At 39.5% G+C, this 27669-nt stretch overlaps 2 protein-coding genes across 3 annotated transcripts; both read right to left on the bottom strand.

Annotated features, from left to right (window-relative positions):
- Positions 1–6097: 6097 nt before the first annotated feature.
- slc7a1a (solute carrier family 7 member 1a) lies at positions 6098–20163 on the bottom strand. 2 transcript variants are annotated; one of them, XM_055148769.1, is made up of 13 exons: positions 19998–20163; positions 15966–16256; positions 15372–15554; positions 15133–15291; positions 14760–14937; positions 13956–14089; positions 12338–12560; positions 11921–12060; positions 8880–8982; positions 8239–8444; positions 8009–8160; positions 7814–7922; positions 6098–7741 (listed from the first exon to the last, which is right to left on the bottom strand). In XM_055148769.1, exons 2-13 carry the CDS (start codon positions 16150–16152, stop codon positions 7566–7568), a joined length of 1950 nt encoding a protein of 649 aa, XP_055004744.1. In that variant the 5' UTR covers positions 16153–16256; positions 19998–20163; the 3' UTR covers positions 6098–7565. The 2 variants fall into 2 exon arrangements, with proteins under 2 accessions (XP_055004744.1, XP_055004745.1); XM_055148770.1 differs by lacking the exon at positions 11921–12060 and adding an exon at positions 9263–9399.
- Positions 20164–20493: 330 nt separating this feature from the next.
- paxbp1 (PAX3 and PAX7 binding protein 1) lies at positions 20494–27463 on the bottom strand. The gene is made up of 18 exons (XM_020922973.2): positions 27044–27463; positions 26731–26853; positions 26474–26653; positions 26191–26403; positions 26014–26114; positions 25692–25933; positions 25224–25413; positions 24436–24559; positions 23806–23899; positions 23589–23704; positions 23315–23514; positions 23088–23235; positions 22895–23016; positions 22748–22824; positions 22606–22672; positions 22325–22471; positions 21025–21179; positions 20494–20945 (listed from the first exon to the last, which is right to left on the bottom strand). The coding sequence occupies exons 1-18, from the start codon at positions 27390–27392 to the stop codon at positions 20837–20839; spliced, it is 2757 nt and encodes a 918-aa protein (XP_020778632.2). The 5' UTR covers positions 27393–27463; the 3' UTR covers positions 20494–20836.
- Positions 27464–27669: the final 206 nt, after the last annotated feature.

Here is a 27669-nt window from a genome sequence, read left to right as displayed (position 1 = left end):
CAATACTCGTCCTCCTGTCGCATAGAGAGGGTTAACTCTTGCATGGCTGGAAGGAAATGTAAAAAAGAAGGGACAAAGAGAGGATGGATGAGGAGTTTAAAAAATAAATCTTCTTTTGGAGCAGATAAAAGAGCCCGCCAGACATAAAGATGGTGTGTGGGAGCCTAGACAAAGAAACGGCTGAGGGCTGAGTCAGGGTTTTTAGTTATTTCAGGAAATGGTAATGAAAAAGAATAGTGCTACTGAGGACATGCAAGGTGCAGTGGAATGGGGATGCATAGGACTGTAGTTAGTATTGAAATGTGGGGAAGGCGATGCATGTGTAATGTTAAACACACAAACCTCAAAGAGCAAAGGGGGAGGGGCCAGTCAGAGGTGAGAAGAGGAGACAAATGAGGGGGTTTCTGAGGTGCCATAGTGATGCTCATGTTATTTAACCACATTTTAGATAGGATGTTTAAAACTGTACTTTTGTATCTGCTTTAAATCTCTTCTTAACAGTTCCTTGCTCTTTGCTATGGTGTTAAAATTGTGTAATCTGAGTCCTGAATATACAATACATATACACATATACTAGCAGGTCATAAATAAAGTTTATTTAAATCTAGATAAAACACACAGTTATTTAACTGGAGATAATGCTTGTGATTCATGATATTGCAATAAAAAATCAGGCATCTTAAAATGCTTTTAAGTATAAATATAGAATGGTGCACAACAAACCTGACCCTTAATAATGCGCTTTGTTGCCTGAGCAGGTGGAAAACCAGCAAAACAACCAACAACAAAAAAAGAAACACAGGTGCATTCCTTTCAAAAAAAATTCAGCCTTGGAGCCCAGAAAAAATATTATGCAAATGTTTTGGGGAAGCCATGACAGTGAGGAAAGCTCAAAGAGAGTATGATGGGACAGAGAGCTCCTTCAGGGAATTTAAGAAAAGAAGCTTTTAGTAGCACAGATGCTGTTGCCTGGGATATGACATGCACTCACTCTGTTGGGTACTACTATTTTTGTGAACAAGAAAAAACAATGAGTAGATGCATTAAATATTAATGATGCAGGCTTAGTCAGAGTTTCCAGGGCTTTTTCAGACAACTTTCAGGGAGAACTTAGAGTTGGGCTGACTACAGTTCATTATGTACAGTAGCTGCCTTACAGTAATAACAAATATGCAGAGTAATGCAAATTGAAATACACAAACAAGGGTGGTATTTTTAGATCAACTGATCTTCACTGAATCAACTGTAACTCAATGTGTAATTATGTACACAGCAGTTCTTAGATGAGACAACAAAGAGTGAATGATAAAATATATTTACATCGGTTTGTGATTAATAGGACTTTTTACCAAATTCAAGGAGCATCCAAAATCAACACAATTTATTTAGGTGTTTCTTAGGTGTGCCAAGGATTAAAATGGCAATGTAAAATACTTGACATTACAATTAATTATTTTCATTCAGACTGTCTGATGTGAAGTTGGGGTCATAGGAGTTTGAACAAAATATATTTTGAGTTTTAAACAAAGGTAAACTATAATGAATACATTTCATTACATACTGTATTTAATTGGTAAGAGGTAGAACAAAACTGAACAATAGTACTAGCAATGACAGTGTAATTAACTACCAACTAGCATTGGATTAAAATGGTTTTCCATATTCAGTAGTAATAGCCACTAGGCCAATTGTGCACGCCTGTCAGTTGCCCCTGTAATCCTGGCTCGGACCGCAAGTGGGCGGAGCTACAACTCCTGCTCACTGCCACCCTCCAGACAAAGGCAGCAGCGTGACTGTGTTTCCATGACACTTTTCCCACTGTATTCTCACATATGCACTGGCCCACGCGGGGGTAGTAAAACTAGAGGAACAAGTCTATTAATAGATTCTAATCAGCGCTAATCACAACACAAACCAGCCAACACCAACCACATGAATAACCCCAATTATTCAATTTGTGGCCCTTAATCATAGGAAACATTTGGCCTAGCATACGGAGAGTGCTGTGAAAGGTCTGCAAGCTTAACCAAAAAATGTGATCTTAAGAAAGCTTATAGACACAACTGCTTATAATAAATGAGACCTCTGCCATAGTCAGTGGTCCTATATATGTCACAGAGGTAAAGATTGCATAGGTTCTCGATTGAAACTTAAAATTAGATATTCAATACAGATTTCTTCTGGATAAATAGGGCATTTCCTTACTACTTATTGCTGTATCAGAATTAGTACAAGGCCACATGGGAATATTAAACGCAATTATACTACAACTACTACTTTAGTGTGTAAACTTATATTAGATTCATTACTGTGTTATGAAATGACTACTAACTTACTAACTAACTTAACTATACATTACTATTACAGCAAATCAATGTAGAGTAATTTTTACATCCCACTTGGTGTTAGATCAAGCTGACACACTTTCTGCACCTTCCTCCTCTGCTCCTGCCTCAGTTGTGTCCTACTGAACCAACTTGAAGGTCATATACGGATGTGGTACACTCTTGGGCTTTGTGACAAACTATCCCACCTGCTCAAAACACACAAAATACACACAAACAAACACACATTCTACACACAGTGATTTTGCCGCTCCATTGATCGCTGTCCAGCCTTTGCAGAGGTCAGATTTAATGAATCAATCACACATGCATCAGCAGCACCCACAACAGCAGTCACAGCAAAAGCCAAGGCCAACACCCCCAGTGCCCCACGATGCCCGGTCCAACCTTTACTTTAACACAGGAGAGATTAGCAAAATGGACTGGTCTGGAGATTGGCTAGGGGTAAGACTCAAATTCACTTACAAACTTTTTTATTCATTCATTTTTTTAGTTATTTTTTTAGATTCTAGATATGAATTCTGCAAAATGTTTACTACCTCAGTAAATTAAGACCACACTGCCTTATAAGGTTCAAGAGGAAAAAGTACCAATTCATCTCTGACTACCATTACTACTTTTATTACAATGGAGATTAAAACTGGGCATTGGCCGTGGTATCCATTTTGAGGCCACATATTTCCTTGTTTTACGTCTACTCTTTCCTGTAACAAACACTGCTTGAGACTTTTGCTGTTGCGTTTTGTTTTCTCCATGAGTATAAAAACAAAGGATTCTCCACCTCCATCTGCAGTAGCCTATGCACTGTCTGTCTGTAGTGGTGGGCAGGGCAATATTGACAAAAATAAATGCCTACTATTATCATTCCATTATTATTTTTTTACATTTGCAATCCATCAGAAATAGACAGATGCATTTCTACTATTAATGTAGTTTTAATCACAATCACTTAATTGACTTAACATTCAATGATGAAAGATAGAAGAATATATTTTGGGGCTCAGTATTTCTCATGGGGACTAGTTCTTTGTAAAAATGGGGAGATCTGGGGTATTTTTGTTGTAACATAATAAGATTTGAGCTGTACAGGGTTGAAAAAGTTGATTATTGCTTCATTCTGCTATTTATCTGTTGAAGCTCATGCCACTTAATGATACTATCTGTTTAAAAAATCTGTGACACAAGATCCAGTATTAATTGTTTATCATAGTATATCTCTGTAGCAATATATTGAGCTTAAGTTTGTAATCGTGACAGGTCCACAACCACTAGATGTAGCCTAGATCAAAACTTTATCCAAAAACTATATGTTTGAAATCACAGTTGCACGCACAGACGACCTTAATCTGCCTCACCACCAGACACCAATCAATGTGGCCAAGAGACAGCCCTGATGCCCTTTATGTTCTCCTCTCATGTCTCTATTTGATCCGCACCTCCTTCCTGTCCTTTCCGCTTCTGTCTGTCCCCTTAGCAGCGCGAAAGGTGAGGCAGAGGACATGTGACAGCCTGCACAAGCCACTAATGGGTCTTTGTGCGCAAGAAGTGGAAACGTGATCCTTCTCGCGCCAACCTGAAAAACTGTGTAAACAAGTTGGGACAAAATGGCTGCATCTTCAAGAAATTTTGAGTAATAATGATAAGTCAAATGAATTAAATTAGTGCGTAAACATACCAAGCTACTGTAAAAAGTACGGTTAACTTTACAAGGGTTTTATCGTCTTATTGGTCACCTTTGAGTGCAGTGGATCATGCTGAGTTCACGTCTAAGCCTACATAATCTATGTCCAAATCATTAGCATTTCCCATTGAGACTTGACCCACAGCATCAATCACACTGCAACCTGCTCTCCGTCCGCCTTACATCACTCTCCACCTGCAAACTGAGGTTAATTCAACGCTTTAAAGCTTATTGTCCCTCACGAAAAAAAAAGCACATTTTATTTTGCACAAAATTGTAGCAACGTGGGAAAGCGTCAACAACAACAAGGCACGCGTCTGACAAAAACGCCAATGCTAAATGTAATATTATATGCGCACTAACAACAAAATGCCAGAGTTTGCAATTATTAAATCTTAATAATAATAATTTAAAAAAGCATGGTAAAGTATGACGCACCTATGGCGTTTGCAGGCGCTGATTCACAGGTTCACTGTCGGTCAAACGCAGCGTGCGTCTCCACAGCACACGGCTCTGGCGGTGGCTGTGGCCGTGGTGAGAGGGATAAGACGCGGGAGAGGAGAGAGAGGAGAGCTGCTGCGGACACAAGGAGGGAGAGGGAGAGGAGAGAGAGATGCTGCGGACAGAAGGAGGGAGAGGGAGGGAGGAGTGATGCTGATGGTGCAGCCGACACCTGGCAGGCTTCCTCAGGAAACAGAACAAGCGGCAGGAGGTGAAGATACAAGAGTTGCAGCTCCCTCTAGTGACTGATTTTGGACGTTTTGGTAACACTTAACTGCATTTCAAAGGTGTCACCTGCAGGATTCCGTGGAAATAGAATCCTGCAAACATAATTTTGAACATTCTCCATTGAGATTGTTTTACTTTTTCTGCAGTTCCATGGAAACAAGCAGGAGGCCCTCTGTCAGGCCAAATGAAAGCCAGGTTTATCTGCGCAATTAAAACATCCATAATGACAAAATATGCTTTTATTTTAGTCTAGAAAGTTACATACTGTGGCTTATTTACATATCCCAAATAATGTTTGAATAAAGACTGTTCATTCACAACATTTGATAAAGGTGAACTCTCCATCTCACGGTTATGTGTTTTTTGTTTTGTTTTTTTGTTTTGTTTTTTGTTTTTTTTGTCTAATTACAAGTCCCTAATTCTCATGTTTAGTGAGATATGCTTCATCTTTGACATGGGAATTGTCAAGGACCAACAAATGCTCATTCTACTGTCCCCAGAGACACCAGCTGTACTCATTGTTATATTTGCTCCAGACAATTCAAGCAAAATTTGAAATCTGAATTTCCTCAATGTAGAGCTTCTTCCCACTCAAAATGAGAGTAGACGGCAAAGCGTCATCTTCACAAAGAGACCAGCCCTTTGCCTGTGCTCCAAAGGGCTTTTATTCAGACATTTTAGGAAGTAGGCTGAAATAGTGAGAAGTTAAGAATGATTCAGGCTTAGTAACTAACTACTTAGTGATTAGTTCAAATCCTAATCTCTAAATTCTTACTTAAAGAATAATTCTTAATAAGACTTGTTCAGTCTGGATAAAGTCTTTCTTCATGCTTTATGTATCATTAACTAAATAACCACTGGAGATTATATAATAGTGCCTTTCAAGACACACAAAGGGGTTTACAGTGCATCATTCTTTCTCTCCACACTGGGCTTTAGTAAGATACTTATGTAGCCACAGCCGCCCTGGGGTAGACTGACAGAAGCAAGGCTGCCAATCTGCACCATTGGCTCACCTAACCACCACCAACATGTATACACACACATTCATACCAGACAATGTGTGTGAAGTGTCTTGCCTAAGGACACAACAACATTTTCGCCCCTGGCACCACTCTGTGGTACCTGATATTCCCAGCACTCTCGCATCCAAGTACTAAGGTCTGGCCTTGCTTAGCCTCTGCAATCTGAAGAAATCAGGTTTTGACAAGCCACAATGGCCAAGCTTTTGCTTTGCATTTTTTTAGCCAAAGAAAAATAATACTGAAATTCTTATTCTAAAATTGAGCAACAAATCATAATTATGAGCACAAATATGACATAATGCATAGTCTTGGGTGGTTATTCCATCTTGACTTTTATTATTAATATACATCACCTGTTTTATTCATTTCAGATGTAAACACAAAAAAGGACAAACCATTATACTGTTATCTGAATTGCCCAGGGTTCACTGTAAAACATACAGTATACATAACAGCCTCTGTACTACACTTATTAATGTAGTTTTTTGTACTGAAAAATAACAACCTAATATTACTTGTTTTTGTCACAGTCACACCACTTGCAACTTTTCTCCAAATATTCCTGTACAACAATAATTAATGACAAAGAAATGCACAGGCAACAGTTTTCCTCCCTGAGAAGAAAATGATCAGGAAAGCAAATGTACAATATAAGCAAGTTTTCAATAAGGCACATATACAGCGAGGCTAATTAAGCAAACAGACACTGCATAAGGCACTTGCTAATTTACAAATAATTTACCCCAAGAAATATAAACAGTATCTACATGTTTTATATGATACATTCCCTTATTTCACATTACATTTGTTTTGTTTGTTTTGATTTTTAAATGTGTTCTAAATTATATGTAGTAAAGAGGTTTATGTTGACCCTTTTGAAACTACTTAGTCATCATGTAATCACTATTCCTCCTTGAAAACAAGTTGCTGCTTCCCAAGGAGCTTTCCAACAATAAATTCACATTATAATTGACAAATAACTCTTCAAAAGCACATGGCCAAAGACAACCAAATTGTAAAAAAAAAACAACATAGCAAAGAGACACAAGCCAGAACTGTAAGAAGTCTTTAACTAGCTGTGTTTTACATATTAAGACATTCAATTCAGAATATTAAAGAATTATTTCTGGATATTATACTCAAACATCTTACAAGATAAGTTTTAATATTGATAATATATTATAGATTGCTTTGACAATAAAAATGTCAATTATTAAAGTCATCATGACTGCCAAGTCTAAATGTTAACTGTCACGAAGGTTATTTATACTACATTTTAGATTAGACATATAGAGGCTAACCCTGCAGCTCCACGGCATTTTCCCAAACGCAGTGGACAGTGTGACCTGGGCTGGGGTCAGGGTAACCACAACCCCTCTGACAGCTGTGGAGTGTCGCAGTAGATTGTGCAATTGATCAAGACGATTAAAGCAGCATTTCAACATATCGGCTTACATATGATTTGGCACATGTTCAACTTTTCCCTTTAGGTACCAATCCATAGTATAGGGAGGATTATGCAATAATGATATGTTGATCAGATAAGGGAAAATATGATCTCCCATAAAACTCCATCACACCTAACAACAGACTTGTCCCCATTTTGTAATGCGGGTAATGCCCCCTGATTCAGAAGGAGAAGGAAACTTCTAGGCTCTAACGTCAGAAATTTGTAACAAGGGGACAAACAAGGATTCCATGGCAGGTAAAGGTGAATGAACCTTTATTAACCTATCACATATTGGGCCCTATTTGATTCATTTTTTTTCTTTTTTTTTCATATTCTCAGTCCTCATCTTCCAAAGCGTCTGTGCTATTGTGAAGGAAAGCTTGTTTTTCTCGAGTCATTGAGTCCAGTTCATGATCAGGCTTAAGACTGTGCATCTCAGCATCAGGAGAAGAGCGGTTTGTTGCAGCTTCAGCACTATGGTGGATGCCATAGCAGAAGTAAATGACCATTCCTTCAACAGAGAAACAGAAAAATGCCACATTATGATTCAGAAAGCTACACATAGCAATATAATCACGCTCACCTATAGTCATCCAGATAGAAAAACGTATCCAGGTGCCAGAGTCCAACTGCATCATCAAGTAGACATTAACAAACATGCTAATAACAGGAATAAAAGGTAAGAACGGAACCTGAGAAGGAAAACAAGAGACAACTAAGACAACTATCAACCTTAAGGGAACAAACTGAATGAAATATAGAAGCAAAAGATAGAAACCTTGAAAGAGAGTTTGGTCTTGCTCTCCGGCTGCCTCCAGATGACAAAGACCAACAGCAAACACACAATGAAGATGAGGCTGAGGACAGCCAGGTTCCACAGAGCAGTGCCACCCTGCACCGCCAGGACACTGAAGGCCAGGATCAGCACCCCTGACAGAGGACAACATAATGTCACAAACATAATTTCCTGGTTTATATGTATATTATCGCGTGTGAATAAACCTTTACCTAACAGTGACGCACTAACGTTGACAATGTATCCAGACAGTGCAGACGGCTCTGGGTTGTCTGGGAACATAACGCTTCTGAAGCTGAGCCTCTCCTCCATCCCTGGGAGCATGCCCATGCTGGGGATACTGATGCCGTCTATGAGATCCATGTCCTCGTGAGTGTTGGCCATCTCATAGGCCACAGCAGGCTGCTCGGGTTGATACCTGACACACAGAAAATACACATGTATAACTTGGATCTGATACAATAAATAATATAACAGTACACACAATTTACAGGCAAAATATTAAAACTGTATTTAGTGTATATCCTGTGATTATTAAGTTTCAGTGCAGATACTAAAATATTAACTTAACTTAACTTAATACTAACTTAACAGCTAGACAATAAAAGATACATGTTTTTAGTTGATTCACCACTATCACAGGGAATAGTGGCTTTGTGACACATTGGGCCATTTGAAACAGGCCTGCTTTCAGAAACAACAGCTTTAAACATAAACAAAGAGTTGTGTCTAAAACAGAAAGAGATAATGATCATGCTGCTGCTAGAAAAACTCAGGTCACCTTAAAAAGGAAACTGTGTATTTGTAACTGAAAGTCAACCACCATATTCTGTACCAATGTGGGCACACTGACCTCAGCACCAGGACACAGGCAGCCACCAGAGTGTAGGCCAGCAGTGTGCCTATGGACATGAGATCCACCAAGTCCTTCAGGTCAAACAGGAAAGCCATGATCGCTAGGGAACAAACAATAGATATTTAAAGGACACTTAGGATGACCACAAGGTCATAAGACTGTTTTAGACAGTGGCTTGTTTTGGCCCTGGGCTGTTCAAATTGCAAATAAATAGTTTAAAGTTTCCACATTCTCTCACAGGCATGTACTAGTATGTTTTAACACAAATAGTCTTTTGTGCATGCAGGTTAAACCAGGAAGTGCCTGTAGCCCTTTTAACCTAAACCTCCCTCTCTGTGTGCACTTCCTCTTTAAAGTTGGACATGCATTTCTTGTCTTACCAGACATGACACCAGCGGCAACAGTGGAGGTAATGGGGGCTTTCCTCTCGCTGATGTGGGCCAGGAAGGAGAAGAGCAGACCATCCCGTGCCATCGCAAAGATTATACGGGGCAAGGGGAACATGGAACCCAACAGACTGAGGGAGTATGTGGATCAAGTGTCAAATTGGGGCAACAGTAGAGAGCAGTAGTGTTGGACAAAGGCATTCAGTTTGACAATTGAGTTTATATTTAGAAAGTATGATGCCAAACAGAAAAGTTGTGGGTTTCAGTGGAACATGCATATTGTTTTTCATGCCATTATTGCTGTTTAGTATTGATAGTATTTCCCACAAATCAGAAAGTCTATGAGTTAATGATAAGGCAACATAACCCAAAATAGGCATACATGGTTAAATTACGTTAATAATGTAATATAATAATGGGAAAATAATTGTATTTATTACAGCTCCATTCTCAAGCACAGATCTCTCCTATTGGTCAGCCTCTGTTATGACCTCTCCAGACAGAACCACACACTTGTAAAAAACTTTAAAAAGACGAGTGGATTCTGTCTCCCTAATTTCAGAGGGTATGATTGACAGGTGGATTAACCAGTCAGAGAGACACATGATCTGTGCAGGTCAAAAACAACCATGGCGGCTTACACATAAAAAATAAATCTACAAAATAAATCTACATAAAGGATTGAGAAACAGTGCGGCTTTTAATGGAATCAACAAAGCACCAAACTATTACTTATCTCAGGTAAATCAAGTTATATATTTAGTTTTAAACAGAATTTTCGAGAGGAGATGTCTTCCGCGTTTGAAGGACACATTATTCAATTCAGCAGCTGTGGTTGGATTGTCTCAAGTTTTCATGCTCTATGGTCTGGTTCTAGACCCTTCTAAACTTGAACAGAATGTAAAAGGAACTGGCTGGTCAGACAACCTCTGCTATGAACTAGAGGTGAGATCAGGCCTAAAAAATCCAGCCCGACCCGACCCGGCCCGCGGGTATTAAAACCCGACCCGGCCCGAGCCCGACCAATTAACTTGATTTGCAGGCCCGAGCCCGAAGCAAACCCGAAATGTCATATTTTATTTGTGACTCGGGAGGAGGAGTAGTGCTCAGTGTCGAGGTGCCAGTCTTGGTATGAAAGCAAAGCGCCACATTGACGACATTCAGCGAAGCCAACGCAAGTTTCTGTAGCATTTTCAACAATCAATTTGAAGCTTTTCCACACCTCACTCTTACCGGTGCGTGTTTGTCTTTTCAGTTCTCCTGCCTTTAGTTTAACTTCTTGCTCCTCCATATTGGGGATACCAGGTCAAAATAGATGCAGACTTGCGGAGGGGAAGATTATTAAATTAAGAGGGGGCGTTCACGTGCGCAGAGCTCTGGCTCTGCGGATCCTGTTTAGTAGTTAAATAGCAATTACATTACATTACTTCTCTGTTTTATCCATATTATTTATTTTATAACAAGTATTCCTTAGTTTAGTATCCACACATCGTTTTAGCATACATTTTATAAACATATATTTATTTGAAGCCCGAGCCCAACCCGACCCGAAGTAATGATCGACATTTAGGCCCGACCCGACCCGAAATCGGGCTTGGGCTCGGTCTTAAGATCTTACCTCTACTATGAACTAAGTGATTTCCAAGTGGATTTAACTAATCACAGTAAAGTGTGAACTGTCTGAAGAAGCAGATGCCCTTAGTTACCCTAAAGGCAATATTAGATAACTATTGGAAATTATGCTCTGGGTCCCCAAAAAGTTTGATAAATTTTTTTACCTATTGTCAACCAAAGTCCTGCATCGGGTCAGTACATGACAGGTACAGGCAAATAGTTTTAACGTTCTGGAATTTTACGGGGGGGGGGGCTTTATGCGGGTGGGTAGTGATTACACACTAGCGGGTCAGGAATATATCAGGACTAAACCAGGACTACACCAGAACTAATCTTGGACTTGAGAGAGAGAGAGATCCGGGCAATGGCAGCAACTACCTCTGTGCGCGTGGAGATCTGCTCCGGTCCCTTCGCCTGCGGTCACCTGACAGTCTACGCGGGCGCACCTCTGAGCCAGTCCTGACAGTGAGCCCTGGTTCCGTTCTGGTTTAGTCCTGGTTTAGTCCTGTTTTACTCCTAGTTCAGCCCTGGGTTAGTCCTGGGTCAGTCTGGGTCAGTCCTGGTTTAGTCCTGGTTCAGTCTGTGGCATGTGCAGCGCAAAATTCCGGCATCTCAATCCGTGTTTCTTCTGCTCAGTAAATAAAGCCTGTGAAGTGATGACAGTTGAGTCGTGTCTGTGAATTCATATTCGTAATGAAGAAAGCGGAACCGTTTCAAGTCGTAACTTTTCATTTCATATTCTGATGGATGCTTCAGTTAGGGTAACGGGTGGAATGTTAACGGATATGGGTGGGTGCGCGTTTAACATTGATAAAATCGCGGGTTTACAGGCGGGTGTGGTGCTGTACTGCACAGGTGCGGGCAGGTGCAAGTCTCCAAAAAAGGACCCGTGCAGGATTTGGTTGTCATCCCCTTCTGTGTGTAATCCTGCATCTGGTCATGTCTGTCATGTGTGTTTTACTATTTGTAAAACCGCAGGAGTTTGTAAGGCAGCACATGCAAAGCAGTGGCTCTGTTAGACATGCGTGTTAGTCTCACCTGCCCCTGCGCCTGAGGTCAGGGTGGCAGTTATTGGGATTTTGGTGCGGGGGCTGATGAACGCCATGAACTTGAATAGCAGCCCATCCTCAGCCATAGCCCAGAGCACTCGAGGCATGGGGAACATAGCACCTATCAGGCTAGCAGAGGAATTAGTCAAACATACAAGATGCACATTTAATTTATCTACAGCACTGAACAAAAGACTCACAACGACAAAGACAAATATATATACTTTATGTATGTAATTATTGATTTAACATTTTTGAACCTTCTTGATTATTTGCAAACATGATTGTTTAAACATGACCATGTGCTCATTTTGCCCAGTGGTGTACATAAAAACAGTAGTAGGTTTTACTATGATGAAATTAGTTGTAGAGCAGGGTGAGTCAGGGTAGTTGTGTGTAAACTTACCTTGTAGACAAAGCACAGAGTGAACCAACAGCTACAGCGTATTTGGCCCCTCCCCATCCCACGTAGTTGAAGGCTACAGGCAGAGGGCTGTTGGGGTCCAGCAGGTAGTACGGCATCATCATAGTGAGAGCAGCAGAGACCCCAAAGTAGGCCACAAAACAGATCAGTAAAGATGAGACAATACCAATGGGGATGGCCCGCTGGGGGTTCTTCACCTCCTCACCTGTAGAGGCAGATTACGTGTTACTACATAGACTGCTAAAAGTCACAGAACATTTTCACAGTATACACTACTAGTTAATATCTTACAACAACTGACTTTTTTCTTTTTTAGGTAAATCCAAGAGGTAAACATGTTAAAAGTCCAATACAGCTCTGACTGTTAACCACTGTAATGCTAATTTATTCTTAATTATAAAAAATTATATATATATATATAATATTGATGTCCATGTTGAATATGTATGTTATTGTTTGTTTGTTTTTTGTTGTGTTTTGTTTTAGTTTTCAAACCTGTGGGCTGAAACCTTATAAGGACTCTGATCTGAATGGTCACTACCTAAACCCCAGCACCTGCAGGGAATGAGCTACATGATACATGGCCTGTCCATACACTAAAAACACAAAAACTATTATGTCCTCTATGCAGGTTTAGGCACTGACAACCCATGATCAGTTGTAATTTATTTATTTTTTAAGAGTGCAGGTGACGTGCAATTAATTTAATTCTAGTATATTAAAATAGGGTGTCAAAGTGTAGTTGTTTAGTTGAAAATCCTCTCGCTGCCACATTATCAGTCAGTGTTTTGGCATTCTTCCAATAGTTCTGAAAAAAACAGATGCATTTTAGGAACATTCTGCACGGTGTATTTGCAGCAGTTAGGACAAGGAGCTTATTTTTCCCAAAGCCATTCAGCTGCAGGTCATTACGCAACTGCTCCACTTAAACCAACACTCCAGTCTTGTACTAAGATGATGGAGTGTGTAAGCATTTCTGTTTTTCCTCAGAATGCTCATTTATTACACATGACAGGTACTCTGTTTGTGTGCAGCCATTGTAAGCACCGTAGCCTGTGTATATGTACTAGTACGTCACCCAGCTACATGTGCATATGATATAATTACTATGGGCTGTTTTGGTTAGTGTGACAGATCTGCCCCCACTCAAGCTGAAGCAATCATTTCCAGTGAGTGTCAGGTTAACCAATCAGACTGCAGGGAAAATGGGGAGGTGAATACCAAGGGTATAGCCAAAAGTCAAGCTGGAAACAATCAGAGAAATCACTTCTTTAAATGCACTGACGAGTCATTCACAGGTGTAAGTTACAGTGGGGTAGACAAAAACTGCAGCACTACTCACTGCTTTATATACAGCAAAACTCCCCAGGGACTTGTCCGTTTATCATGACCAGTGAAAGATTTAGGCCAAATGTATGATTTTCTTTTTTTTCTATCTTATGTAATACTCCAAGATGTTGAGGCATGCTTAGGATATGACAAGTTTAAAAGATCCAGTTACACCTCTCCCTACCCCCAGGGCCCACTCAAGTCAGGGGTTCTACTGTAAGGAGAGAAAGCTACTAGAGCACCAGACTAGAGCACACTTCTACACACTGGCCTGTGGTGGCGATGCAGTCGAATCCAACAAAAGCATAGAAGCAAGTGGCAGCTCCAGACAGGACCCCAGTAAAGCCAAATGGCATGAAGCCCCCAACTCCCAACTGTTCTTTGGTCGGCAAACCATTTGTCAAACTGCAAAAGAAATGTAAACAAAAGTGAACTCAATCAGACAACTCTTAATGAACAGACAGTTTATTAAGAATGATGCAAATTATGATGGTGAAAATAATATTTTTAAGTATTTTTATGTTTAAGTATAGGGCCTTTTTTTTTTTTAATGGGAGAGGAAAATTATTTTAAAAAAAAAAAGGGAAGAAAAAGAGAAAAAAGGAATTTCAGTTATGAATTGGCCGCCGTGTGTCAATGTAAGGGGGCCTAGCGGTATGTTTATGTGTTGCTTTAGTTTCTGTCCTTTGTTTTATGCTAATTATTGTAATAGTTAAATGTTGACTGTTGTATTTTTTAAATGTTATATTCTGTAGTCCTTAATAATAATGATAAAAAAAGAATGATACATACACATGGTTTAGTAACTATTTATTTAAGGGCTAGGGGTTAGGAGTTAGGGTTAGTTAGTGTAATAATGATTACTAAGCCTGAACTATTTGTTCATTATGATTTGGGTCTTTGGTCATGGTTTAATAAGGCTATTAAAATTGTTAACTTATCAAGTAATAAAAAATGGGAATAAATGTCACATTTACAGTTACTAAACAAATCACTGACTACATGTGGAAGTCACACAAATAGGATAAAATTAGATTTTAAGGATATGAAATGTTTTTGCTTGGCATGTGCTTACTTGAAGCTGGAGTTACTTGTGTAGTTGTCATTGAGTATCTGTTCAGGGTCTAGTTGCCAGTTCTTCAAAGTGCCTTTGACTAGTCCAGAGATCACCATGAACAACAGCACCAGAATGTTAACGCATGTGAACACCTTATTCACCATCGCTGACTCTTTAACTCCAAAGGCCAGTAACCCTGGAAGAGAATTATATGGTAAGATGTGAAAAACAACAAAAATTTGTAATAAATGAATAATATAAAAAGACAATTTCATTAGGAGTTGATAAACTGACATTGACTAAAATGAGTCATATTACTAATTGTTTGATACACACAACATTTTATATACTACATTACTATTGTATACAAAAAATTATATATCCTTCATACCTGTAAGTGTGATTATGATGATAACAGCAAACAAGTCAGGGTACTTTGCTAACACACCAGGAGCATTCATGGACATGTATGTGGAGCAGAAGTGCTCGATTCTCTTCCCTATCAATTCGTCAAAGGTAGCGCTCCATGCACGGGCCACACTGGAGGTGCCTTTAACACACAACATATATTTTATGAATAAGAAGATATAAATTGTGAGACCATAGAAATGATAACATGTTTAGCATTACCAATAATATAGGAGAGTATGAGGTTCCAGCCTGTGATGAAGGCCCATAGTTCACCCACTGTCACATATGAGTACAGATACGCCGAGCCTGTTTTAGGAACCCGAGCACCAAACTCAGCATAGCACAGACCGGCTAATACTGAAGCTAAAGCTGCTATCAAGAAAGACAGCACAATCGCAGGTCCTGAAAATTAGAGAAGCTAAATGTTAGAGACATTTACATTATCAGCCACTACATTATGACCACTGATTGTTTTTAATCTGTCTTACTAGACATACAACATGAGATACTGAATTTTATGAGTAAAATAACAAGGAAAGAGCATCTAAATGAACTGTCAGATTTCAGTCTGCATCCAGTTTGCAGTGGTCACTCTATTAAAAGGAGTCCTACAAATAAAATATGTTGAACCAGCAACAGTTGGTCCATAAAGAAATGTGAGCTGAAAAAATATGTGACTACAAAGTCTTTTACATCATTACATGCCATGAGTGCCATTACAAGACAAGGCAGGTGATCTGGTCATAAGGTCATGAATGAGAAGAGAATATTTGACAAAATCAAATAATAGAATTAAAACTTCATTGAACATACCTGAGTTTTGCCTGGCTACAGCTCCAGCTAACACATAGACTCCTGCTCCCAAAGTACTGCCCACGCCCAGGGCCACCAGGTCGAATGTGTTGAGACATCGGGACAGTCGGGACTCCTCCGCGTTACAGTTCACCACCTTCACCCTCAGAAGCTGCTTCCCAAAATGCACAATCTTTTCCAGCGCCATCAGTGACAATGAGGCCGCGGGGACGGGAGGGGAGGGGCCAGAGGGGGTATCGGCCTGGGTTCAGAGTTCAGAAGTCACAGGGGAAAGGTTACACACTCCTCTCTCTAGAAGAGACAAAATAAGAAGACTTGTGATGGTTGCTAATAATAACAAAATGTTGTACATGGTACATGAATGAAGCCACAGTTGTTTTGTATGCTGTTGTCTTTTTAACAGATGAAAGATAGGTCATTGATCCAAGCAAGGTAATTTAAATATATCACAAATAAATAATAAATATTCTACATAGTTTGGAATATATTTATAATTTGATAATGCCCAATGAACTTTCTGTTTGGTACCCCAACAACGCAATGACACAGTGTTTTTTTTGTTTTGTTTTGTTTTTTCCAACTTCCAGCAAGTTGTATTAATCAAAAATAGTATTAGTCAAAAAGTCATTTTTCTCAGTTCTAAATCTGAGCTTTGCAATGCAACAAGTAAACAGTAGCGTAAAATAAAAAGTTAAAAAAGTAAAATTTTGTGCTAAGAAAAAAGGGTCATACAAAACCACTTATGTAACATCAATTCAGCTGGACAAAAAACTGGGGGTCCATTCAAATGCATTAGTGTTGCTGACACATGTTACATAACAGACACAGAGGAGACATGGAAAAGCCCCCGAACAAGGGCCACAACAGAAGAACATCTGGAACAAGCTTACACTTACAATAGGGCAGTTTAAATGGAACAGTCTATAGTTTACTTTAACCAAACACATTCAGACACAATGCAAAAAATCTACAGCACTATATGCAAGTATGGAGAGGATCTTTCTCTGTCAGTCAAACATCCCATGCACATTCCTGCGAAGTGAGATCATTGTCAAGATTATACCATCGTCTAAGAGCAGAATACACACAGACACTGGACAGAGCATTAGAAGGAAGTATAAACTAGTTAAGTGACAAGTGAAGTGTTCAATAAAGCTTAAGAGGGGAGAATGACATGCTCTAGTGTTTTTGGCACAGTGACTAGAATAATGGCCAGTCTCCAGAATCCAAACATGAGGACATGAACTCCCAATGCTCATGTGGTCAAACTAAGTAAGGAGATCTGACATGTGAAGTGTTTTGAAAATTTACCAATAGAAATTACTTGTCCTTCTTAGTATAAGGTAATAAAAAGGTTATAAATCCAGAGTAATAAAATGGAATAAGCCTAATAATAGTTTAACATATCCTTTTTTGTCATTTCCCTAATACCATCTGCAAATGTCTTTATGCAGCGATAACATGCAAGCACAGTCCACAGACCATGTACAGTAGAACTAGAGTCAGTGGCTCACGAACTGCTTGACCTCTTTTTGACTTGAGTGAGTTATGCAACTGCAAGTCAATATAGTTTTCAAATAATGACAGATGAAACCTACAAGAATATGGGCCAGCCTACAAAAATAACCAACGGAGGCTAAAACAAGAAGTAAATCACATGTAGGTGTTAAATGTTATACTGTAATAGTGTGTAATGGTCCATGAGGGAAACCACTATCAAAGAAACCCTGCATTCACAGTAGTGACAAAGTAATCCATTCTAATACACAGAAGCACTTCACCTGTTGCACTCATAAAGCATTGACACACACACACAGTGGGATTGCATATGACTTAGCTATACTCATGTTTGATGGCTGTGGCAGGGAAATACAATCTGCCTCAATCACATGGGCGGGCTATTCCCAGAACCTTTCACTTCGACTGCAGACACACATATGCACACAGGGAAGCATGGGAACAATTTAGCAGTTATGACACCAATGGAAATTTGAATAATTGTAACTTAATACAGACAAGCTCTTCTATAGCTCCCGCTGCATGCTGACAACCCACTGACCTACTTCGCCCTTGATGTAAATAAACGCATTGTTGGGCCATGTATGGCTGCTGCAACTTATTATTACTGCACAACTGATGTTCTTGGCAGACTGCATGGAGTACTTCACCAAAGGCGGAGTCAAGTTTGGCCAATTCTGAGTGCATAAGAAAAAGAGGTGTGTCTTAATCAACCAATCAGCAGGAGAATGGAGAGGCTTTGACATTTAAAGACTGCCAACTAATATCCCCTTTTTCATTTGTGCAATTTCGTACAATTGCAGTATTCATTCACTCCCAAATTACAATTACGGTAAGCTATTTTTCTAGCCAAAGCTGCCCTGAGGCACACTAGCAGCATCATGGCTGCCATTCTCTACCAAACTCCATCAGTCACACACTCACACAAGTTTGAAGTAAACCCTCTCTTTTTTCTAAGAAAAGTCTAATTACTGTTGAGTTTGATTAGTTTATAAGTACTCTAACCACCTTCTCCTTCTGCCACTTTCAATTTTTTTTGTGGAAGCCTACTCATTAGGTTCACTTGTTATCTTCAGCACTTAAAAGAATTCATCTTTTTCTTGATCTGACCTCATAGCCTCAGGTAGCATGAGTCCTTGGTTGTTTCTTAAGTTTGGTTTTTATGTACACCAACCTAATTGCAGGCTGTCATTTTATGTCTTTAACTGGCGTGGATTGTATTGCAGTTATCCAAGTTCTTGAAGGTGTATTCTCTTCCTCCAGTTTCACAGCCATCTTCTCATCCTCCACCAGGTTACAATAACCAGCATTAATCTTGAACAGATCTGTCAGGTTGGTGCTTAATATCTAAATACAGATTTGACCAGTTTGAATTGTTCACTTCTCCTCTTTTTTTCTCTTTTCCTGAGTTCCTTTGAGCCCGTTTCTGCTTCAGGTGATGCAAGTAGCCTGTTCTCTAGAAGTCCTCTTGACTGTCTTGTCCTGGATGAGAATGTGGACCCATTGTTGGAGCTCATCATAGGGCCACTGCATTTACCCTGATCCAGTAAACTCTATTATCAGGACTTACAACATTGTCACCTCCTTCCGTGTGGAAACCAAACAGTTTCTGTTAACTGAAGCTTAACAGTTTCATGGGGTCAATGGAACACACTCAGTACACTGTACTATGGAAGTTTACATTCACAGAAAAGCATAAACAAGACACACACAACGTAAGTTTCTTGGAAAAATCAAAAATGTCATGTCATCATTAACATTCTCAGTAGTAAATTGTGAGGGTGCCACTGTAACTCCTCTATATAGCGATTTGGCTACTTGTTCAAACGTTTGTGCAAGAGAAGTCAGTGGATATTAAAAACACAGTGGGGTATCATAGCATCACACATAGTGCACTACACAGGGTGTCTTTTTCACCTCGTGCACTTCAGGAACATGCTCACACCGGACACATTGTTTTTATAAAAAGCTGTCTGTCTAGACATCAATCAATAGTTTGGACTTGCATCAAAGAACACAATGTGCTCCTGTGAATGGTTCGGGGCTGTATCTATAATATTGTTACAGAATAATAACAACTCCTGTTCAGGCAGTAATCTTGTTTTCAAAAAATATACTTTAAACACCATAAGGCTTACTTTCAGTCATCTACAATCAACGCACCAAACAAGTCTCACAACGAATTGCACCCACAGAGGCTGTGTATAGCTTGATCATGAATAAAACATGTAGATGTAATTATTACACTTATCACACTACACAAATTTGTATAAAGTAAAACATCTTCGTGCCTAAAACATCTTCGTCCTAGTACTCATTTTCCAACTACCATGCCAACAGCAAGATAGGTTTGCGTCTCTGCTGTGGCTCCGAGCATGTGGCTTGCAGCATGGCTTTTAAACATTTTACGACTTTACAAAACGCTGCAAACCACGAGGGCAGCGAAATCAAATGTCATTTAGGCAACGAAAAACGCACCAAATGTGAAAACACGCGTGCGTAAAAGTTCTTTACCTTGTAGATCCTGCGTAATCGCATGAAGGAGAGATCCAAATCCGTGACAACCTTTCTCTACATAAAACAAAAATAAAAACACAAACTTAAGTTGGAGGTCATTCTTACAGAGCAGTAGTCAGAGCGAAGACTTGGCGATTGGAAGGGAAGAATTTGAAGGTTTCAGGTTGCTTCATTTAGCGCGTTTTAGTTGGAGGAGGGGGCACAAGCGCGCGGCCCCGCCCGTGCCACTCATTGAGCAATAGTCCATTGGCCTGGAGCTGTTCTTAGCGACGCCTTAAGTCACAAGAGGGCCCTCAGATGAACCATAAGTCACCGTAATGTTCCCTCTTTATTATGTAAGGAACTTTTCAGAACTGGAAACTAAGTAACTAGATTTACTTCATCCATTGTTGCCCTTTCCTTATATTAGCGCAATGACCTATGTAAGGGTGTTTACTAGCAAACTATAAATCGATCTGAAACGGCATGGTAATTAAATAACTACAGCAATGCATTCATTCAAAATCTGATTTTATTCACAAACAAATAAAACACTAAGGAAATGTACACACACAAAGGGGCAGTCAGTCTTAATGGGCAGGCAGTGGGTCACCCAATTGAGCCAAAATAGTTTGTTTTTTACCTTGTCCAAACAAACTGAACTGGAAAGTGTTTAATAATGTTGCCAGCATAATGTAACATGTAATTCTACAGAGCTGGCAGACAAGGCCTCTTTTCATCAACATTGGTTTTGTTTTGGTAAAATATACACTATTCACAGTATTTACAACCAAATATGTTTTAAGAGCTTTTTAGACATCAACAAGTGTGCTTAAGTTTAGTGTACAATTAACCTCTCACTCCCAAAGCTGCTTGATTTCTTTTACTCCTTGCTCTGTTGCAACATGAAGAATATGGTCCAAGGCATTTATTTGGCTCAACATCTTCACCACTTTGATGTGCTCTCTAGTGAGAAATATAAATAAAATACATTAAAACAATACAGTGTAGCATTTTTGGATGCATTTTCTCATTTTGTACATACTTGGCAGTGCGTCGCTCTATATCAGAAACCCCCAAACTGCTGCGATAAAATGTGTTGGCCAAGTGGGCAAGGTAACGTGACAAGGGCTCAAGCTGAGGCAACGTCTGCTGGCTCTTCAACACCACAAACCACTGTTTCGGCAATAACTCCAGCACCTAAATAAACATTTTATACAGTAATTAATTGATAAACTACCTCCGGTTCACCCCTGTAGAGATGTTATTTCTTTTCCTGGAATGTTTCACAGTATAGCATTACTCTAATCTATCACTGTGCAAACAAGGAGATGATGCCGGTAAAATCTGTGTAGAGGTGAGTCTGCTCACAGTAAGAATGCATTTATTAAGGTATTTGAGCCATTAAAACAGAATAAACTGAAATAACTGAATAAATAAAAGAGAGACACAGTATGGCATTTAAATTTGTCTGCCAAAGCATGTGTGTTACTACACATGGAGTAGATTTATGGAATAGTTTAGATGGCTAGATTAGATTAGACTAGATTAGATCAAAGCTTGTACTAACTTGGTGCACTTCAAAAAACAATATAAAAAAATTTAATCTTACAGAAATACCTAGAAGACTAGATCCATTGTCTTCACAAGTAAACCACAACTATTAACTAAACACATGCTTTTCTTTAACATTACCTTTTATTTTGTATGATCATGAACGACAATAATGTTCACATAGGTACAAAAGTTTATTAGTTTATATGACCATAAACGGAAAAACAAACAAAAACTGGCAGCTAAGAAAAAAAGTGAATGAGGATTTAAAAATGTCTAACACTGTAGAGGTCTTAAAACAAAACAAAAAAATAGTATAAAGCATTATGTTTTGAAAGATGTAGAGCTCTGGAATGAATTATTTGTGCATTAAATTTAGTTTGCTTTGTTTTGTTTTGTAGTGCTGCAAAATGACCAAATAAACTATGGTACTACTACTGTGGAACATTCAAGGCAAACAAAAACATCTCCTTGTATATCAGATCCCCCACAAGAAGTGTTATAGAGTGCACTTTTAAAATTAAATATTTGGTGAATAAGTGAAATAAAATCAAAGACTCAAGACTAAAAGAGAGGAAAAACTAGAGTAAAGACATAATGTACTCAAATCTGTAGGAACATTCTGGCTTTTGGAGCATGTAATGACAAGACGTTGTAGTGCGCTTGATGCATGAAATTGAAACCATATATGACCCTAAGCTACATCTGCCCTTAGAATGGTTATATAATTTTACTTAACTGATTTGTTATTAACAGCACAGTTATATCTAGTCTAGAATGATGCCTTTTACCTTCTGGCACTTGAGGATGTTGTCCTCTGTAGAGTCGGAGGTCTGCAGCGCAGACACAATGTATCTGTTTAATATGCTGTCCAGAGCCATATCCTTCAGAGTTGAGGTTGACAGGATGCCCTCCCACAGTAGGATGTTCCCTAATAACTAAGAACAAAGACAGGAACATCTTAAAATGACTATTTATGCATTTCATTCTAGATACATTGACAGAAATGGGATTTTGAAATTGCGAATGTGTACACAATCGTGAGAAAAATAAAGACATAAGTGTAGCTTACCTTTATACATGACCAGAACTGTCTCTGGTAAAACAGATAGGGGCTGCCATTCTTGTTGTCCATTATGCTAAAATAAACAATAAGCACAATGAGAATAGGGGGATAGATGATTACAATTAAGATTTAGAAAAAAAAGTCATACTTTTTGGGATATAAGGGTAAAAAGAGATCTTCATCTATAGATCTTCTGTTACGTAAAACAACTGCCTTTAACAGTTCCTGCACAAAGAAACAAATAATTGGCTCAGGTTTAAAATAAATGTAATTAAATACTAACAAAAGTAATTACCTGTGTGTATTTGTTCTCTCCATGCAAGACCGTGGGGTATTCCTTCATCAGTCTCCCGATAAAGCTCACCAGTCTTGCAGTCTGACTTCTGGACATAGGATCCCACACCTGCTCCACTAACACTAGCACATGTAAAACAACAAATTTAACAAAACATTATTTTCAGTGTCCACATTTTTAAATAGGCCACTACCTGTGAGTTTGGAGAGGATAACCTTCTCGACGAGGGCAGGCAGCAGACCAATGTCTGCGTCTTCTTTCTTTAACATGCTGTGCTCTTCAAAGCCATAAAATAAAAGCGACTCGAACCAGAGCATGTATTCAAAGTTTGCACACTCAGCCTAGAAAGTTTTAAAACATAAAATGTTTGTTTTGGTTGATAAATAGTTCAGTTACATGAATTGGCCAAATATGCTTTACCTCAAGTGGGTTCCATGTAATCAGTTGTAGGCGAACTAAAGGGTTAAACAACTTGGGTAGACAAAGGCCTATATACGCCTCTCTGTAGCAATCTGCGTACACTCTTCTCCACACTTCAAAACGGGATTTAATGCAGTCTAGAGAATGAAAGTCTTCCAATACATCTTCAAAGATTTTCTTACAATCTTTTGTAATGCGATCTACAGGACATAAGGCTCAAGTTAGTGTATATAAGTGGTGTATATTTGTTTGAATGACCAAGATTTTATATTACCTTTCTCCATACTGAAGCTGGTGATGTCAGTGGTGGTCTCCTCGTCATCAGAAGACAAGCCCTCTTTGTGGTCCGCCCTCTTTCCATTCTGCTCCCTCGCCTGTCGCCGCCGAGTTCTGAGCCAAAGAACAGCAATTAAATAATTTCTATAATACATCAGTGCAATAAAAAAAAAAAAAATTATTTAGAGTCCATTATAATCCACAAGCAAACATACCTTCGGGCCTCTCTTTCAGCTATCCTCCTTTGACGACTGTGCTCTTGCAGTACAGCACGATCCCTGCCCAGATTAGGAGCCACGACAGCTTTACCTGAAACAAACAGGGACTATGTGAGGACTAATTAGAGGAAGAATGAATTCTTTGCATTATGTTTACTTGACAGATTAAAATGTATATTAAATTAAACAAAGTTTACTGCAAAAGTAATTTATTTAAATGCATTTTTTGTATGTTTATGAATAGCATTTTCGTCACTTACCTGTCTTCATTTTCATATGCTACATAGTCAAAGCCACAACGGACAAATCACTATTTATGGTTGTGACATCTTTACTTAATGGCTCACTGCTCACTGTAAATCAGCTTGATTTACAATTATCCTGCTGACTGTAGCACTCCACCATAAAAAGGAGTAGCTCAAGTAGCCTCTATAATGTATTTTTCATATTCTCAACACTCACCCACTGAATGACAAGCAGGGCTGTCTTTATCAAGACCAAGCACACTCGAAAGAAACATGACGGGGGAAATGGAAATGATATTACTCACACTCACACACACACACACACACACAGAACTAACAAGGCTGTTCAAATAAATCTTAAAAACCTTCAAGATGGACTGACTTGAAAGGCTTGCAAACTCCGCCGATTCATCTTTAATATCATCCTGTCTTCTCTGGACAAGTCGAGATGCCCGTTGCCTTAGTAACTGGTGCATGGCAGCCTCCAGCTCCAGGACGGCCGGTACCTGAAAGATATGATGCGTTCTGTGATCTCTGACCAAAACAACAGTGGGGCTCCCAAACACCACAGCTGTTGCGCTGAAGGGAAATAAGCAGTCAAAAAACAAACAAAAAAAAAGAACTGCAGCCAATCCAGTTCTGTCCTGTGAAACTCAAGTAATTTACACAACATTCCAAATGGCACGGGTATAATATAAAGCCAACAGTTTCATAATATGACACTTACAAGGGTTTGCTCCACGTTAACACATGCCATGCACTTTCTGTTAAGTACAGCTGCACTGCCTCCTGAGAGAAACTTTTAACAAAGTTCTAGTGTTTTCACATATTAGCTCTGTTCAACTCTGCCGCTATCATTGTGCTGTGGATAAATGAGGCATTAGTATGATAAAAGAACTACATGGAGTTGTCCCATTTTTACTGCTGTAGGATCAACAAGTAACTATTTATTACATTTTTGTAATTGCTCAGTTTAGTTGGTCTGATTCTGCTTCTGATGACAGATTGAAGTCAGAATTTCTTAATTATATGCCAAGTCTTTTGAAAGTATTTTATTAAATTTTATGTCATTAACCACATTTGTGTGTGGGTGGTACTACCATCTAGAAACAGATCACACTGTGTAAAACAGAAACCTTTAAATAATACGGCACACAGTTTCTCCCTTACCTTTTCACTGAAACACTCAAGCAAGTCTCGAACATACCCTCGCATCTCTTGCAAGAATTTATATTGATCTGCTTTGTCATTTGAAGTGTCCTCCATGTCATGTATGGCACTCTCTGATGAGGACAGGTCCTCCTTGATTTGTTTGTAGCGGCTGCGGTTTGCATCGTGGCTTGCATGCATTTGGCTGAGCCTAAAGACACACAACATACAGGGAGAAGAAGCAAAAGAAACTTGTGACAAGATCTGTTAAAGCCCTCAACAAATAGAAGAACATTGTTGGTATCATATAATGAAAATCATTTTGTCAACTAAGTACAAGTCTTAGAGGAGACAATTATTAATAATAATACTAATCATGTATAACCCCTCAGTATCACAGCTGATATGCATCTGCCTCTTAGATTTTCAAAGAGCAATGTTGAGTCTTGGACTGACAGGGGACGTTGTTGCAGCCTTTACTGGACCTACCTTTCCTGCAGGCGTTTCTTTACCATATCAATGGATACAGGAGTGTGGTCAGCACTTGGGACTCCATAGTGCATGGTGCCATTATCAGTCCTGATAACTGCTTTTCCAGGCTGAGCAGGCTGAGCAGGCTGCGGGGTTGCAGTACTATATGTAAAGGACATGTTGTAGGATGCACCATAGGGCTGGCCCTCATATGCACTCGGGTAATACACCGTGCTGTCCTCTGGTTGAGCTGTTTGAACCTAAAACGAACCAAGAGAAATAAAATTGGCAAACCACAACTCAACTAATGTGGTATTCAGGTTTATCTGGTGAGGCTTACCTGAGGTATGCTGATTCCTTTCCTAATCTGTTCTTGCTCCCAACGGCTGACCTCTTCATCCTGACCTGTATCTAGCGCTTCATCATCGCTGCCTTCAATTCCTGCAAAAACATAGTATGGAGATTTAGTTTAATTGAAAATTTGACAATTTAGCATCTGTAAAAGTTAGTATTGTACCAATCTCTTCAGCGATTTTTTGTCGTTGAGTTTTATTCTTGACTCCACTGAAGCGGATCCTCTTTTCTTCATCATCATCGCTAGCTTGGTCCTCCTCACGAACTAACCGCTTGGAAACTTCTGGTTCTACTGGGGGTGCCTCAACACCTAGCTCTCGAGCCATTTGACGACGTTTTCTTGCAGCGTGAATAAAAGCAGCATCAGGTATTTCCCCTGCACAAAAAATAACAATAGTAACTTTTTGCTTCATCATTTTTGAAAAACACAGTGGCTAATTGCATACCAGGCCTCAGTGTGCTGAGTGTAGACAGTGTATTAAATGTTCCTGCAGTGCTGCTTCTTGGACCACTCTTCACATCATCCTCTACATCATCAGCACTGTCCACCTCCATCTCCTCCTCGCCCTGGTCACTCTCAGGTCGGCTGGAAACCTCCTCTTTGATGACTGCCACAGGATGAGCTTCTGATAAGGTTGGAAATGTATAATACGTGAATTGATCATTTAATTAGCTAATGCATAAACAACAAAATTATCCATACCTGATTTAATCTCATGTTTCACAGAGACAGTTTTCTGCAAGTCTTCCTTGTATTCCCTTTTAAGCTGCTTTACAATTTTCTTGCTGTGATTGGATTTCTTAACTCTAAACACCTCCGATCCTTCTGTTTGCACACAGGGGAGACAGGACAGAAGTAGAACATGAGCAAAGTTTCGAGAAATGGTGTTCATATTCCAAGTAAACTTTTAACGAATCTATGTAATTCAATTGAGCTGTCATATAACTAGATCATGCTGTAGATAGCATACTCTGCTAACAAGCTAACCAGCCTAACAACACTGCCGGTGCCGTACCTTCTTCGTCCTCAAAGCTCAACACGCTGACAGCAGTGGGTCCCTGGCTGAGGGTCGTGTCTTTGCTCTTCTTTTCCCTCTTCACGGGCTTGATGCTGCTGCTGCTGCTGCTACTGAACAGGAACCCGTTGCTCTGGCTGACCTCGGCGGCGTTGGATGTGCCCATGAACGGGATCTCCGCCACAGGCCCAAACATGGTCGGTGCCAGGAGAGGCTGATCCTTGCTCTCTTCCAAATCCTCGTCGTCCGATTCATTTCTGCGCCGCAGGTTAGCTCGCTTCGCCCTTTTAAACATTTTTGCTCTGTATCTGTTGCAGGAGTGAATGCAGTATGTTGACGTTATTAGCATACGTTGAAACTATCCTCATTTTACCCGGTCCGCCATTTTCCTCGACCTCCTGTTTCTTCTGTCCAATTAGAGGCATGTCCAAGCCTTCAGCGGCGACGTACCGCCATCACGCGGTTATACATGGCAATGCCGCTTTACTGAGGGTTCAATTTAAGCCCTGCATGCCTATGTTTAGAGCAGCACCATACAAATCAAGACAAGGTTGTCTATTTGGTGATATTGTATTGTCAGGAGTCTCACAATAATATCACGAACTGTCACAATACATTGAATCACA

Source organism: Boleophthalmus pectinirostris, unplaced genomic scaffold, assembly GCF_026225935.1.
Source record: "Boleophthalmus pectinirostris isolate CB_2022bp ecotype Guang Dong unplaced genomic scaffold, ASM2622593v1 HiC_scaffold_12, whole genome shotgun sequence".
NCBI lineage: Eukaryota > Metazoa > Chordata > Actinopteri > Gobiiformes > Gobiidae > Boleophthalmus > Boleophthalmus pectinirostris.
The sequence above is the reverse complement of the archived record's forward strand: the minus strand, read 5'-3'. Positions and strand labels throughout refer to the sequence as shown.

Bases quoted from the DNA above. Each gene is read 5' to 3' on its own strand.
- slc7a1a (XM_055148769.1), bottom strand. From the start codon at position 16,152: ATGGCGCTGGAAAAGATTGTGCATTTTGGGAAGCAGCTTCTGAGGGTG. The intron at 8,983-11,920 runs GTGAGACTAACA...TTTGTTCCCTAG, and splicing joins GACCTCAGGCGCAGGGGCAG to CGATCATGGCTTTCCTGTTT. The intron at 8,161-8,238 runs GTAAAGGTTTAT...GTCCTCTGTCAG, and splicing joins CGTTAGTGCGTCACTGTTAG to GGGTGCTGATCCTGGCCTTC.
- paxbp1 (XM_020922973.2), bottom strand. From the start codon at position 27,392: ATGCTAATAACGTCAACATACTGCATTCACTCCTGCAACAGATACAGA. The intron at 26,404-26,473 runs GTATGCAATTAG...TTTTTTGTGCAG, and splicing joins ACTCAGCACACTGAGGCCTG to GGGAAATACCTGATGCTGCT. The intron at 25,414-25,691 runs GTAGGTCCAGTA...GTGTGTCTTTAG, and splicing joins AAGAAACGCCTGCAGGAAAG to GCTCAGCCAAATGCATGCAA.